Here is a 13,248-nt window from a genome sequence, read left to right as displayed (position 1 = left end):
TTTCATAAAATTTAAGGAATTTTTAAATTAAACATTCTGAAATATCTAGAATTATTATTATATTTGGATGGGAGTAGTTTTGTAGTTTTGTCTTTCATAGGTAGGCTTGAGTTTTGGTCAACTGTGAAGTCTCTATGCCCATCGAAACCAAACACAGTTTGATTAAGTTGTACGAGGAAACCGATGAGTAAATTAAGAGATAAAAGTGGACCGAAGAGACTTTCCTCCAAGTTCAAAGCTAAATCATTCATTGTTCTTGAAATCGATTCTACTTCAAATTGGTGCTCAAGAGGGAGGTGGTGACACTGATACGATACTTTAAAGACGTCAACACTGTGTTACATTGTAAACTCTTTTGAAAGTGAGGATTATACATGAGCAGAACATTGATAGGAGTGGTTGTGTTTTTGCAAATGTTTCAAAATGCTAAAGATCTTCTTCCTGTAAACTCTGAGCAGAAAAACTAGCTTCTTAAAAAAATTAATTATAAGAAGTGTAAAATGGTGCTGCCCAGGATCGAACTGGAGACCTTTTGCGTGTAAGGCAAACGTGATAACCACTACACCACAGCACCTGATGATAATTTGTACGGCTCCTCCTTACATATCGTTCTGCTTCCACAAGCCATTGATAATACACATATTATAGTTATAATTTATAAACATGAGGAGCAACAACTTGTCTCCTTTCCCTTACTCCTCATCCGCAAATAACGCCTTAGCTTGCAATATGATTGTCTATCAAACTTTGTTGAGCTTTATTTTTAAAGACATGTCATATTGTGTGGATTCTGAAGCCCACGATTGGCCCAGCTTCGTTTAGGGATTTTGTATCTTCAGTTGATATATACTTTTTCTTAACCGCAAGAAAACAGAGGAACAGGAAACTAGGGTTTCTGAATGGTGAGAAGAAAAAAAAACCACTCATGGCGACGATGATCTCCAATCTTCCAAAGGATATGATAGAGGAGATTATTTCTAGGGTTCCCCAAAGATTTAGGAAAGCAGTGAGATTAACTTGCAAAAGTTGGACAACTCTTGATGTCACTCCAAACTGGTATATACCTTTTTTGGACCGTGGGGTTTCTGTTAAGGGAAACACTTACTGGCCAGCTAAAAAAAAGAGCTCCTCAAGATTGCCCCGTCACATGATTTGTTTTGATTTTACAAGAGAAAGATTTGGACCGCTTTTACCTTTGCCACTTGGCGCTAGGGATCGTGGATATACATATGTGATATTATCTTGTGTTAAAGAAGAGAAGCTTGCAGCTTTATTGCGATACCACAATTCATATGAATATGAATATGAGTTTGAGATATGGATTACGACTAAGATTGAGGCCAACATGGTGTCGTGGAGTAAGTTCTTGAGAATGGTGGATATGCGTAATAAGATATGTTTTCCAGTTACGTTCTTCATCGACGAGGTGAAGAAAGTAAGTGCCGGCTTAACTAGGAGGACGGGCAGTACGACCACCCCGGGTACATAAATTAAAGGGCCATATACCTATAAGAAAAGGAGCAAAAAAAAATTGTAAATTAAAAATGTACAAAAAAAAACTTTGTAAGCTAGAAAGGGGCACAAAAAAAAATTTGTAAGCTAAAAGATACAAAAAAAAAAACTTTGTAAGCTAAAAAGGGGTACAAAAAAAAATTTGTAAGTTAAAGAGGCACACAAAAAAAACTTTGTAAGCTAGGAAGAGACATAAAAAAAAGATTTATAAGCTAGAAAGGGGCACAAAAAAAATAATTATATGAACCAAAGAGACCTAAAAAAAATCAGTAAGTTTTTCTATAGGTTAAGGGGTATTTTTTTTAGTTTGCCCAGGGACATATAATATGTTTAAGCCCGCACTTAGAAAGTTTTTGCTTTTTTGATCATGGAGACTATCCCAAGACATTTATAGTTACCACTATTAGAGAGGCTAAATTCTTGAGAAAATTAGATCTAGCAATACCAGAAAGAAACTACTGTCGGACACCTTTGTGCTATTATGTCCCAAGTTCGGTCCAAATCAAGAAACCTGCACGAGGCAAGGAGGATAGAACAAATTGGTTTAGACAACCGTCGATTTGCTGAAAACAGGTCGAGACTTACCGCAAATGAAAGGCTAGTCTAGAATCAATATTTATAAGTAGGAGGAGAAGGCGAAACATTGAGAGGGGTCAAGTTTTGAAACGCTTCGAGACACTCGTAGAAGAATATCTTACTTAATAAAGAACAACATATAATGTTGTTCATGCTGTTGGGTTTTGTATTTTACTTTCTCCTGTCTTTAATTTTTGTACAATAATGTTTTGGGTTATGAATGAATGAACATGCAGGTAACCAAAACAACCCAAGTGTTTAGGGTTACTCCACACAGCTTACACTAGGTGTGCTATTATAGTTCAATAACAGCAGCTTTATCCATCAAACCTTTGTCACATAACCTGCAAATGACTTCCTGATCAGTTGTTGAACTCTTGACAAACAAGTTCATGTTATATGCTTCTTCAAATAAACCGTAAGCACAAACAACCTCGTCTACCTCTAAGCTCTAATGCTTATCTCATATGCGTGGCTGTTTCCAATTCGTCTCCATCTCTTTGCATAGAGAGTCTTAGGTCGACAAGATCCCGCCGGACTTAACCAATGTCTTCATTAAGATAATGTATATATGTAACTACTTTTAACACTTGCTTTTCCCAACCTCTCCCAGCTTCCAAAATGGACTTGAGGAACCATTAACACTAATGATGCTGTTGGGTTTCTCTTTTACTTTGATTCGTGCAAATAAAAAAAGATTGGTCCAAACATTTTGATGTAACAGGAGAGAAAAAGACAGACTATTAAGACAACTGCTCCTCGAGGAATTACAAGACAGTAGTTGATGTTTCGGTTATGGTCTTGTCTTGTGTTGAAGCTCGTCACTTGCTTGGGTCTCTGAGATATGTATTACTAATTGTATCTATAAACCGTTATAACCCATGTATGTAGACAGGTCGCTTTGTATATAAGCTCCGGAAAAAAAAATTAGGAGAATTTAAAAGGGATGGCAGGGAATATAAAAGATTCATGACACGATCCAATATTTCTTCATAAAATTCTAACGTAAAAAACAATCATATTGTGAAAATGGTTTTAAGAAAGAAACAAAGTTCTCAAAGACACATTCGTTCTCAAATCAAAGGTACTATGTAACCTTTAAATAAGACCAAAAAGAAACAAGAAAGGATCATAAATTCCCTTTCAAGGAAGATCAGATCCAGCAGCTGGACCAGCACCACCACCAAAACCACCGGCTCCACGACCAAACCCTTGCCTAGCTCCACCAGAAGGTGCCTGTACAACAACCCCAACACATTTAATTACACACCCAACACAAATGCTCAACAACATTTTGTAATGATACTAATGTAATGTGTAACAGTTAAAGCCTACAAATCAAGTTTCCTAATGTAATGTGTAATGAAATGTGACTACACACAAGTTTCCTCAAAATCAAGCATGATACTAATGTAATGTGCAACAGCTAAAAGGGTTTAATATCAAAGAACCAACAGTTCACAGAGAATGACAAGAAAAGAGAGTTTTTGTACCCTGAAGGCTGGCTGGTAATCAGCAGGAGCTCCACTCTTGTCACCATACTCTCCACCTGATCTAGGACCTCCGCGGTATCCCTCTCTGTCACCAGACCTCCTCTCTCCATCACGAGGTGGGCCACTGTAAAAAGACAAATCAAAACCGTCACATATTAAACACTATACAAGTAACCATTAGACTCTTCACCACATTCAGTTGAAGAAGACATTACAACAACAACAACAAGATTGAAACAACAGAAGATTAAAGTTGATTACCGGGGACGGTCACCATGTGGGCCTCCCATAGGTCGACCAAGAGGCTTCTGTTGCTTCTTCAAAGTAGCAGGAACAATCTCAGATGGGAGATTGAGGTAAGTCCTGAGAAAGTCAATGCCTTCATTTGTGAGGAACCAGTAGTAATGCATCCAGGCAAAGGTCTCACGAACATATTCCTTAGATTTGAAACTCTGCATCAACTTGATAACTTGCAGATTCGGAACACTCTCAATCAAAGGATGTTGTGGCAAATTGAAATCCTTTTTAGCAAACAAAACACCCTCTGCACAAAACACAACCATTTCTAAGTACACTTTTCTTGAATCAATCAACCAATTAATGCTATTGTCTTTCTATGCATAAACCCATTTACTAAGAAGACTACTAGATTCATAAGCTCAAATCAAGTTCGTACCTTTGAAGAGGTACTTGGAGATCTCACGACGATTCTTCTCTGATATGATCTGCAAATACGAGAAACAAGGGTCAGTTTGAATCTATACTCAACATTTGGAATCAGTATTGGATTAACGTAAGGAGTGATTCAGAGACTAGAGATGCCTACCATGATTGCGATGAGATTGAAAGAGGAGGAGGCGGCAGAGAAGGTGACTGCGTTTGTATGTGTTTTGCTTTCACTTCTTCTCCTCACGCGAAACCCTAATTTTCGACTGAAGCCGCCACTTTTATATCATGTTTGTTTTAAGGGTTTGATTATGTATCCCAAATTGGGTTGACATTAAAAAATTTAATAATGGGCCAACGTAGCCCAATTTATTTTAGACCCAATCTAACAGAACTTCGTCTTAATACGGTACCGTTTAGCTTACATCAAGGTCTTCTTCATGTTAAGCAGTAGGACATTTTATATTTTTGAGTAATTCGTGAGAAATTTTCATCAAGTAGCCATAAAGATACTTTAAAAAGAGGTCATATAACACAATATACACATACGATATCATACCTTTTTGGTTCAAGATAATGAACTGGAGATAATAAGTATTTGGACAACACTAAGTTCTTGCAGGAAAAAACTATGGGAAAACAAGATATAGCAAAAGCAAAGCTATACCTAATGCAAACACCTTCTTCATCATCTTTGAATCATAATGGTGGTTCTTGTTTTCTTCTTTGTTGTCATCATTTTCTTCTCTTGACCAAAGCTTCTTAAACCAACTCCAAAAACATGTATATTTACATTGAGCAGCTTCAGGTTCATAGTACTCATTTCTATCCGTATGGTCGTCGGTGATGCCTTCAGTTTCAAAGTAATCCACTTCGCTACCACTGTTACTCTCTGTTTCCTCACCCAAGATCTGTACACCGCACTCAATAATCTTGGCGTTGTCCATGCAGCTGAACTCAAACACAATCTCGTTCGCAGTCACATCCACGTTAGGTGATTCTCGAACCAAGTTAGCACCACATATAAACAGATGCTCTGTTATGAAATGAGAAACATTCATTGAATCCCAATTAAGTTCCATGATGGTAACACCTCCTGCTGTTATTAGACGACAAGTTATATCAAGATATGAGTACTTGATTGGTGAAAGCAGAAGACAAGCCTTAAATCTTGAGGATGCAAAGAAAGTTCCATCAGGATCCATAACCATAGGGATGATTATGGTATTTCCTCTAGTTTTGTGAGTGAACTCCGCCGGAACTTCTTTACCTGGTAAACATACATATTCGTAAACACGTTGTTGTATGAGTACTCTTCTTGATTCTTCATCAAGATTCAAACAGTTTTGGAACATGAGTTCCCTGATTGGATATTGGAATGAGAAACAATTGTGGAACATGAAGTCCTTCATTGGATCACTGAAATAGAAACAGACTCTCTCGAGTGATCCACAATCCGTCGCATCTATGTACTTGAGCGAAGACGGAAGACCCTGCAATGTTACGAGTTTTCTGCACTTGAAGACGAAAAGACTCTCTAGTCGAGAGAGACTTGTGATGCAATCTGGAATCTTCTCTATATCGCTGTTGCTTAGGTCTAGATGTGTTACACTTTCTGGGACATGTGTTAGTCTCTTGAGGTTTCTGCTACCTATACGAAACCACTCAAGACGAGGCAAACGTTCAACAATTGATGGATGAACTTCCAACTTCGTGTTTCCAACATCGAGATCCTTGATGTTCGTAGAAATATCCGGGTAGCTTCTCAACAGTGAGCAATCGCTCATGTCGACTTCTTCAAGAGATGCTAAGTTGATGTTGGTTGGAACAACTTGTAGCTTTACACACCCCATCATCATCAACTTTTTTAACTTGTGTAGATTCTTAATAGAAGAAGGAAGCTCCACCAAACTTGTGCAAGACGTAAGTGTCAATGTCTTGAGACTAGTAGCCTTTGAAAGATCTGGAATCTCTATCAAATTTTTGGAATATCCCAAATCTATCTCCTTAAGATTTGTAAGCGGCTGCATTGTCAAACACAACAAATGAGAAATATCTGATTTAGCTTAAATCGTTAGAAACATTTCTAAGAATATCAAGTACCAACCTGGATACCTCTCCAGAGCTTCTCGAGCTTACTATATGCCATATGGAATTCAACGAGGCATTCTGGTCGAAATGTTTGAGGAAGAAGTGTTCCTGGGTATGAATCCCAATGTAGTAGCCTTAAACGTGGTAAATATTCCATGTTTTCTGACATCTGCAATGTACTAAAATGGCTCCCATAGATTTTTAAGAACCGGAGATTACGCATTCCTTCAAAGGCTCGCCCACTTATAAAGAACTCATCGATCTTTGACATATCAAGTGATATACCTACGATAGATCCAGTACCCTAACAAACAATTCAAAACAAAACTGGTGAAACTGCTATGAAAAAAACAAAGATTTATTATGCAAGCTCTCTAGAGAATGTATATATGTAAGAACTTACAGTTTCGTTTGCCAATACATTACGAATATCTTCAGCCTCGATTAAAAACTGACGTTTCCCAGGTTGATCAGACTGTTCATAAACAACTTGTCTCCCCAATTGTTGCAGTAAACGATGCATCGTGATCCACCCATTGGTTGATACATACACGAGAGATTTATCTGCAAGGGTCTTCAACCCATTTCTGACATCTAGGTCACTGTCAGCTAGCATGGTTGTCACATGAACAATGGCTTCATTGTTAAAGAAAAATGCAATGTGGAGAAACAAAGATTGATCTTTCTTCAATAATTTGTCATATCCCATTCTTAACACATTCTCAAGTTTTCTATCAAGGCTAGTTTCTAGCTTAGATAATTGACATTCCCACTCGTCCCTGCTCTCTCCACGCAAAGATGAGCCCACAACACGAAGGCCTAATGGAAGATTACCGCAAATATTTGTAATTTTCTTTGCAAGCTCTTCAAAACCATCCCATGGAGAACTTTGCTTAAAAGCATATAGAGATAAAATCTCCAGAGCTTCTTCCTCGGATGGATAATCCACGAGGTAGATATCAGTCACCCAATGTGCCTTCAATATCTTTCTATCTTCTGTGGTAATGACAATCCGACTTCCTAAACCAAACCAAGATGGTTCTTTAGCCAAGGCATCTAGTTGTTCAAGATCATCTACATCATCAAGAACTATAAATACTTTTTGGTCTTGTAGCCATTCCTTTATTGCGCCTAAATGATGTACCTTCATATCCCTTTGGTTCAAAATCTTGGATAAAAGTTGGCTTTGTAAACACAACTTTGAAACATAATCATCCGTACCATCGTTCCCATAACTTCCCTTGAGGTTCTCCATAAAACATTTAAGTTGAAAATTAGCAGAGAGTTGGTTGAATAAAGCTCGAGCAATGGTTGTCTTACCAATTCCCGCAGGACCAATGATTCCAATCATCTTTACTTCATCGCACTCTAGGCGTAAACAAGAGTTCACTTTCCTCAAGTGAGTTTCCATTCCCACCATTCCGTCAAAATCCTTCGATGGTGTAACATTCAGTTTGATTGAAACATCAGTAGCAATCTTCTCAATCATCTCAGCTTCATCATCCCTACCAAACAAAAAACGAGTCTAAATTTACAGAGACACAACCATTGAAGCATTGCATAATAAAGATAAAAGATAAAATACATACCAATTTAGAGAGTGTTCTCCGGCAATGTTAGCTACATAAGTCAGAGCTCTCATCCACCTCTGTTTCTCCTCCTCTGTTTTTCTTTCACAAGTTTTCTCAAAACCTCTTCCGAAATCTCCGCTCTGTTTCTGAACATCTGATGGATCAACTTTGTAAAAAACAGTCATCAATGTCTGCCCCTGACCTTCTTTGCATTTCAAGATTTCAACCAGTTCATCTAAACACCAACTTGAAGAAGCATACTTCTTCGATAGCACAACGATCGAGACTCTTGATTCTCTAATGGCTTGTACGAGTTCATGTCTGATGGTGTGGCCTCTCTCAATGCCTTGATCCTTAAATGTCGTGATCCCTTTGCTTGCAAAGTGTTTATGCAAATGACTGAGGAATGATCTACGAACATCTGGGCCGTGGAAGCTCAGAAAGACATGGTACCTTCTGATCTGAGTCAAAGAAGAAGAAGACGCCATGAGAGAAAGCTTTGAATAAGCTGTCTGTGGAGGAGAAAAATGGCTATATATAATGAACAAAATACGTAAAAGACCAAGGAAACAAGAAACTTAGAAGTCATTTGAATGCTTGTTTCTCATGCTCATAAAATTACAAGCTTGTTTCCTCATAATTTATTATTATAAGTCTTGCAAATGGTGGTTTTTTTTAATAACAAGCTTGCAAAAGTTCTTTTAAAACTAAGTAAACGATAGTTTTTTTTAACTTTACTATAAACTACCAGCTTGTTTCCTCATAGCAACAATAAATATCTTACAAATGCTGTTCTTTTTTATAATAGTTACCGTACAAGTCCATTGACTTGGGTCTTTTCTAAAATATTATTTAGTGTTAGATAGTAATGTATCCATTGACCACAGTCCACAATGGCAGATGAATTCTCTTCTTGTGTGGTTTCTTGGAAAAGCCTACTACAATGGGATTTATAGAATCAGTTGATTTGGTCTTTAAATTCAATATAACCAAATAATATTACTATAGTTTGATGACTTGGTCGTCTATCACAATTGCATCAAAAGTATTCTTATAAGCCCACATAACTATATCCTAACAGTCAAAGAGAGGTAGGTACTACTAACCTTGATGATTGTTGTTACATTTAAACCAATTCTTGTACAATTGCTCTCCTTGGTTTATCCTGTTTCACAATTAACAATAGAATGTTTTCAGTGATTCACAGATGCTGCTTGCATTCAGGGACTGGAGGTACTATCAAAAATCGGGAAATCCAAAATCCTTTTAGATGAAGAGCAGCTCAAATAGATATTTCTTGAGATTTGACAATGGCCGAATAGCATATACACAACGAACCAGAAACTTGTGTTGAAATATAACTAGAAACGTCCTTTGCAGTAACACATATTAGAATGATACTTAAAAATGATAACACTAACCTGGATTCCACCCCAGAGCTTGCTGTATCGCATCTTTGTTATAATGAAAACTCGAAAATAAAGGAAGGAAGGTCCACCAAACTCTTGCAACCACATGGAAGCAATGCCTCTAGACTCAAGTTCAATTCCAAATCCAAAATGACTTACTTCTTCACTGTAACCTCAACTAGATTATGGTCTCATGAGAATCCACGAAAAGTCCCTTTTTTCCAAGGTCCACGAAACCTGTATGCTCACCTCTTTCGACAAATTCAATTTTAAAGAACCAAACAGCTCCATTCCTGTGCTGGTTGGTTACTGCTGCCTATAGTTTCAGAGTAACTCCTTTTGCTGCTAACTACCCTCAGTCAAGATTAGTACACCACACCCAATAATCATGTCTTCCTAGTTCATTCTCCCAGCCCCAGAAGCTGAATTTAAATAAAATGTCGCTTACAATCCTCTATATTATCACTACTGATGCTTAGGTATCTATCTCTTTACATCCACTTCAAAGGCATCTCTTTTACCAAAAACCCTCTAATTGCTCTAAAGATCATCTAACATCATCAAGAATTATAATAAGTACTAGAGAGTACCTAAAAGCTCTAGCAAGATCAACATCATAGAGATACCAATTCCCGCAGGACACCCAAATACTCCAATTTTTTTTGTCAAGTGAGCTTCGAATTTAACGTGAAGAAAGCAAAACGCGTAATTTAACGATAAGAGTGAATTTTCAAAGGAATTTGAATACCCAATTCGTCCAATCCAAGACCCCGTAAAAGTGTGTTCCTTTATAGTCTTCCACGACAACAAAATCGGTAACTTGATCTCATTTTTTTTTTTTTTTTTTTAATTTAAATTCGCTATTTCACGGTGATGAAGAAGCTGAGACATAAACTCAAGAGCTGAAGCATGAGAGAATCCATAAGAATGAGAAGAACGAAGACGAATTTGGAATTGCATGAACAAGAATACGAACCAGGAGAACCAGAACATTATTCGAATTAGGTGAAACCGGTTATGTGTAAACCGGTTATGTGTAAACCGTGTAATTTGGTTCAGGTTATCTCAAACATAAACCGGAACCCTCTTCTTATGTAAGAGGAATCTATTTAACAGCTTCACATCTCAACTTCGTCTTCTAATACTCTTTAACAGTTTATTCAATTCGATTTGTGTAAAAATTCAATTCTCGAGACTAAAAGTATTGGCCAAACATGTAATTAATACAGTAATTTGTGTTTTTTTCGAAGCGTCGCCGCCCAAAATAAATAATTAAAGGTGGAACGTTTGCTCTTCCCACTCTTCTTCACGTGGTTTCCCTATTTAAATACAGAGACTCACTCTCTTCTGTCTCAAAGCGTTGCCAAGTTTTGATTATTTTTGGTCACTACTTATCAATGGTTAATCATGATGATACCAGCAGCAGCGACGAAGAACACAGCGAACAAGAGCTCAAAACGCCAGAGATCATAATATCTGACGACTCAGATACGAAAACAGAAACAAATTGTGCTTCCGAGGAGAGTATCGAATATACTAAAAATGTGAGTGTCACTCATGTTCATACTGATCTTCTCTTCTTTTATGCAAACGTCTGATATTTTTCTTACTTATATACGTAAAGTAACGATGTTAATTAGCGTCTTTAATTTTTGATAGGAGGAGGATGAGGAGACGAGTCACAATGATATGGAGGTTGATAAGGAGAAGACTGATGAGGAGGAGGATGATGATTTGCGTGTTCTGAAGGACGCACTTGAGGCCGCGGTGACACTATCGTTTCTAGGTTTAAGTCAATATCAAAAGAATTTGATGTTTCAAAACTTGAAGAACCTTGGAGTTGAGACAAGAAAAGAGCTAACTGATGGATGGAAAGAGTTGAGTGCTGAGGTGCTTCGCTTGACCGCCAAGACACAAACTTTCTTTGCAAAGTTTACAAACGCTGGTGTTTGATATATCTACTACTTATTTAACAAGAAATTTTAATTTCTTGTTTTTGGAATCATTTGAATTAATGTTTGATGTTATTCCTACTAATGTTTCTACTTTCTTGTTGTGTGTTGTTGTTAAGGCATCTTTTGAACTATGAACTAGCGTATGTGAGGCTTGTGGCTTCTTTTTTTTTTTTTTTAAAGTTTTATGGAAGAGAACTTTTCTAATTAAGTTTCATAAGTCTTTATGTGGTGGTGGTTCCTGCTATTAGGCTACTAGCTACTCTCAGTTTCACATTGAAAGAGAAGTTGAAAATGTTATTACTGAGTTACAAAGGGTTCTGAACAGATGTCCTGACAGCGAAAGACTTGACTGAGCCGATTAAAGCCGTGCAAAATTACTCGATCTCCTTGAATCCTCCAGTTTTCACAAAATTGCTGATTTAACAATATAAAGCTGAGCTGATGTTAAAATCCTAGACATAGATTTTAACTCCTTTGTTATCTTCTTTTTTTTCCATTTCCATGTTGGTTTCAAGGAGATTTCAACTCTCTTCAAACACTTGGAGTTTGCAAGGATGTATCTTAATACTTGTTTCTCTTCTCTTGTTCCTCTATATTCTTTCCACTCAAAGATCTCGAGTTTCGTTGACAAGCATAGAGGTACATCATCCGGTTGCTTGAACGAAATTGGAAAATCTTCACTCCCGAGAAGTTCCTGGGAAGCAAACAACAATTAACATGCATGTTCTTTTACTGCCCTTTTGTTAAATGCATGTGCAGGCACAAACCTGGTCGATGAGAAGAACTTCTACTTCAGGAGAATTTTGAAGCAAAGACATTGATGGCTCAAACCAATCTGAATTATCAGGACATATTGTACAATCTGTAAGTTGTGAGAAGTTGATGGCGTGACACCACGCAACCTGCAATATGAACACAACACGTACATAAGTAAGTTGTATAATCTGGTGGCAATTAATGTGATCATATATAACAATAAATATAAAAATAAAGGGAGGTTAAAATTAAAAGTACCGTTACAACGCATAGACATATCTCGAGATATCTGACCGAGGAAAGATATTTCATAAATTTGTCATCAGGATATTTGTAATAGTATATAACTGCTTTATCAAGCCTAGGCGGCTTGTTCTCAATCGAGCATGAGTTTGTCGAATAATCTCCGATGGTGAATTCCTCTAAATTTTCTGAATCTATGACCAAAGATCCTTCAATATCCTCTACTTTTGGTTTCCAGTTGAAATACTTAAAGATCTCTAAAGATGGCACTTTTACACTAAACTTTGTCACGTTGTCTTGGTTATGTCGCACCACATACAAATATATAAGAATAGGACAACTCGATAAGAGCCTAACAACAGAATCCTCATCTTTGTATACCACAGAGACAAGCTCAAGACATTTGAGGGATGGGAGGCATACCGGAGATGAAACGTCTACATAAACCTTATTGGAAAGACGGAGAGCCACAAGCGTATCACATGTATAAAGGCTTTTAGGCAAGCTAGTTGGTTCGGTGGACCACATGAGATCGAACCCTAGTTTACGAACCCTGCGATCAACCGCACTTGCAATCCACTTTCCCACGTTAGCATCAATAGGACAATGTCGACCGAGTTCTATATCTAAACGTTCTAATCTAGGTGCCTTGTGGAGTCGTAATGACTCGTTTAGAAACCACCAAACAGACCGTGGTCGCTTACTTTTTCGAAATAAACGGCCAAGTAAACGGCCGAGAGATTTTGTTTTGTGGTGGGTAACCACATCTTTGATCTCTGTGTACTCAAGTAGTGGCACCATCGTCCATATAGTTCGCCATCGTTTTGATAAAATCATGGTGGCCACTGCATCCTTTGTTGGAACCAATGACAAAATCCTCACAAGCAAATCGTCTGGCAATGCACTGATCCTATCTTCAACTCCATATCTCGAACAGCTCATGATTCTTTGCTTCACAAACTGTTCGGCACTGTCA

At 37.5% G+C, this 13,248-nt stretch overlaps 2 protein-coding genes, 1 non-coding gene and 1 pseudogene across 9 annotated transcripts; all 4 read right to left on the bottom strand.

The window, feature by feature from the left end:
• Positions 1-501: 501 nt before the first annotated feature.
• TRNAV-UAC (transfer RNA valine (anticodon UAC)) lies at positions 502-574 on the bottom strand. Its single transcript has one exon. It is a non-coding gene; the product is annotated as a tRNA-Val (tRNA).
• Positions 575-3,054: 2,480 nt separating this feature from the next.
• LOC104730151 (small ribosomal subunit protein eS10y) lies at positions 3,055-4,554 on the bottom strand. The gene is made up of 5 exons (XM_010449263.3): positions 4,408-4,554; positions 4,258-4,306; positions 3,843-4,125; positions 3,582-3,705; positions 3,055-3,324 (listed from the first exon to the last, which is right to left on the bottom strand). Exons 1-5 carry the CDS (start codon positions 4,408-4,410, stop codon positions 3,232-3,234), a joined length of 552 nt encoding a protein of 183 aa, XP_010447565.1. The 5' UTR covers positions 4,411-4,554; the 3' UTR covers positions 3,055-3,231.
• A 180-nt stretch (positions 4,555-4,734) lies between these two features.
• On the bottom strand, positions 4,735-10,295 carry LOC104730158 (disease resistance protein RML1A-like). Of its 7 annotated transcripts, none has more exons than XM_087479753.1 (8): positions 10,208-10,295; positions 9,767-10,113; positions 9,331-9,714; positions 9,016-9,074; positions 7,928-8,421; positions 6,742-7,843; positions 6,355-6,642; positions 4,735-6,271 (listed from the first exon to the last, which is right to left on the bottom strand). In XM_087479753.1, exons 5-8 carry the CDS (start codon positions 8,395-8,397, stop codon positions 4,877-4,879), a joined length of 3,255 nt encoding a protein of 1,084 aa, XP_087335879.1. In that variant the 5' UTR covers positions 8,398-8,421; positions 9,016-9,074; positions 9,331-9,714; positions 9,767-10,113; positions 10,208-10,295; the 3' UTR covers positions 4,735-4,876. The 7 variants fall into 7 exon arrangements, with proteins under 7 accessions (XP_087335879.1, XP_087335880.1, XP_087335882.1 ...); XM_087479754.1 differs by having other exon boundaries at positions 7,928-8,370; XM_087479756.1 differs by having other exon boundaries at positions 7,928-8,365.
• Positions 10,296-11,676: 1,381 nt separating this feature from the next.
• Positions 11,677-13,238, bottom strand: LOC104754365 (putative FBD-associated F-box protein At1g05080 pseudogene; annotated as a pseudogene).
• Between the last annotated feature and the right edge of the window lie 10 nt (positions 13,239-13,248).

The sequence above is a fragment of the Camelina sativa genome, chromosome 12, assembly GCF_030686135.1.
Source record: "Camelina sativa cultivar CO46 ecotype springtype chromosome 12, ASM3068613v1".
In the NCBI taxonomy this organism is placed as follows: domain Eukaryota; kingdom Viridiplantae; phylum Streptophyta; class Magnoliopsida; order Brassicales; family Brassicaceae; genus Camelina; species Camelina sativa.
Note: the sequence above shows the minus strand (reverse complement) of the source record. Positions and strands in the feature narration are given on the sequence as shown.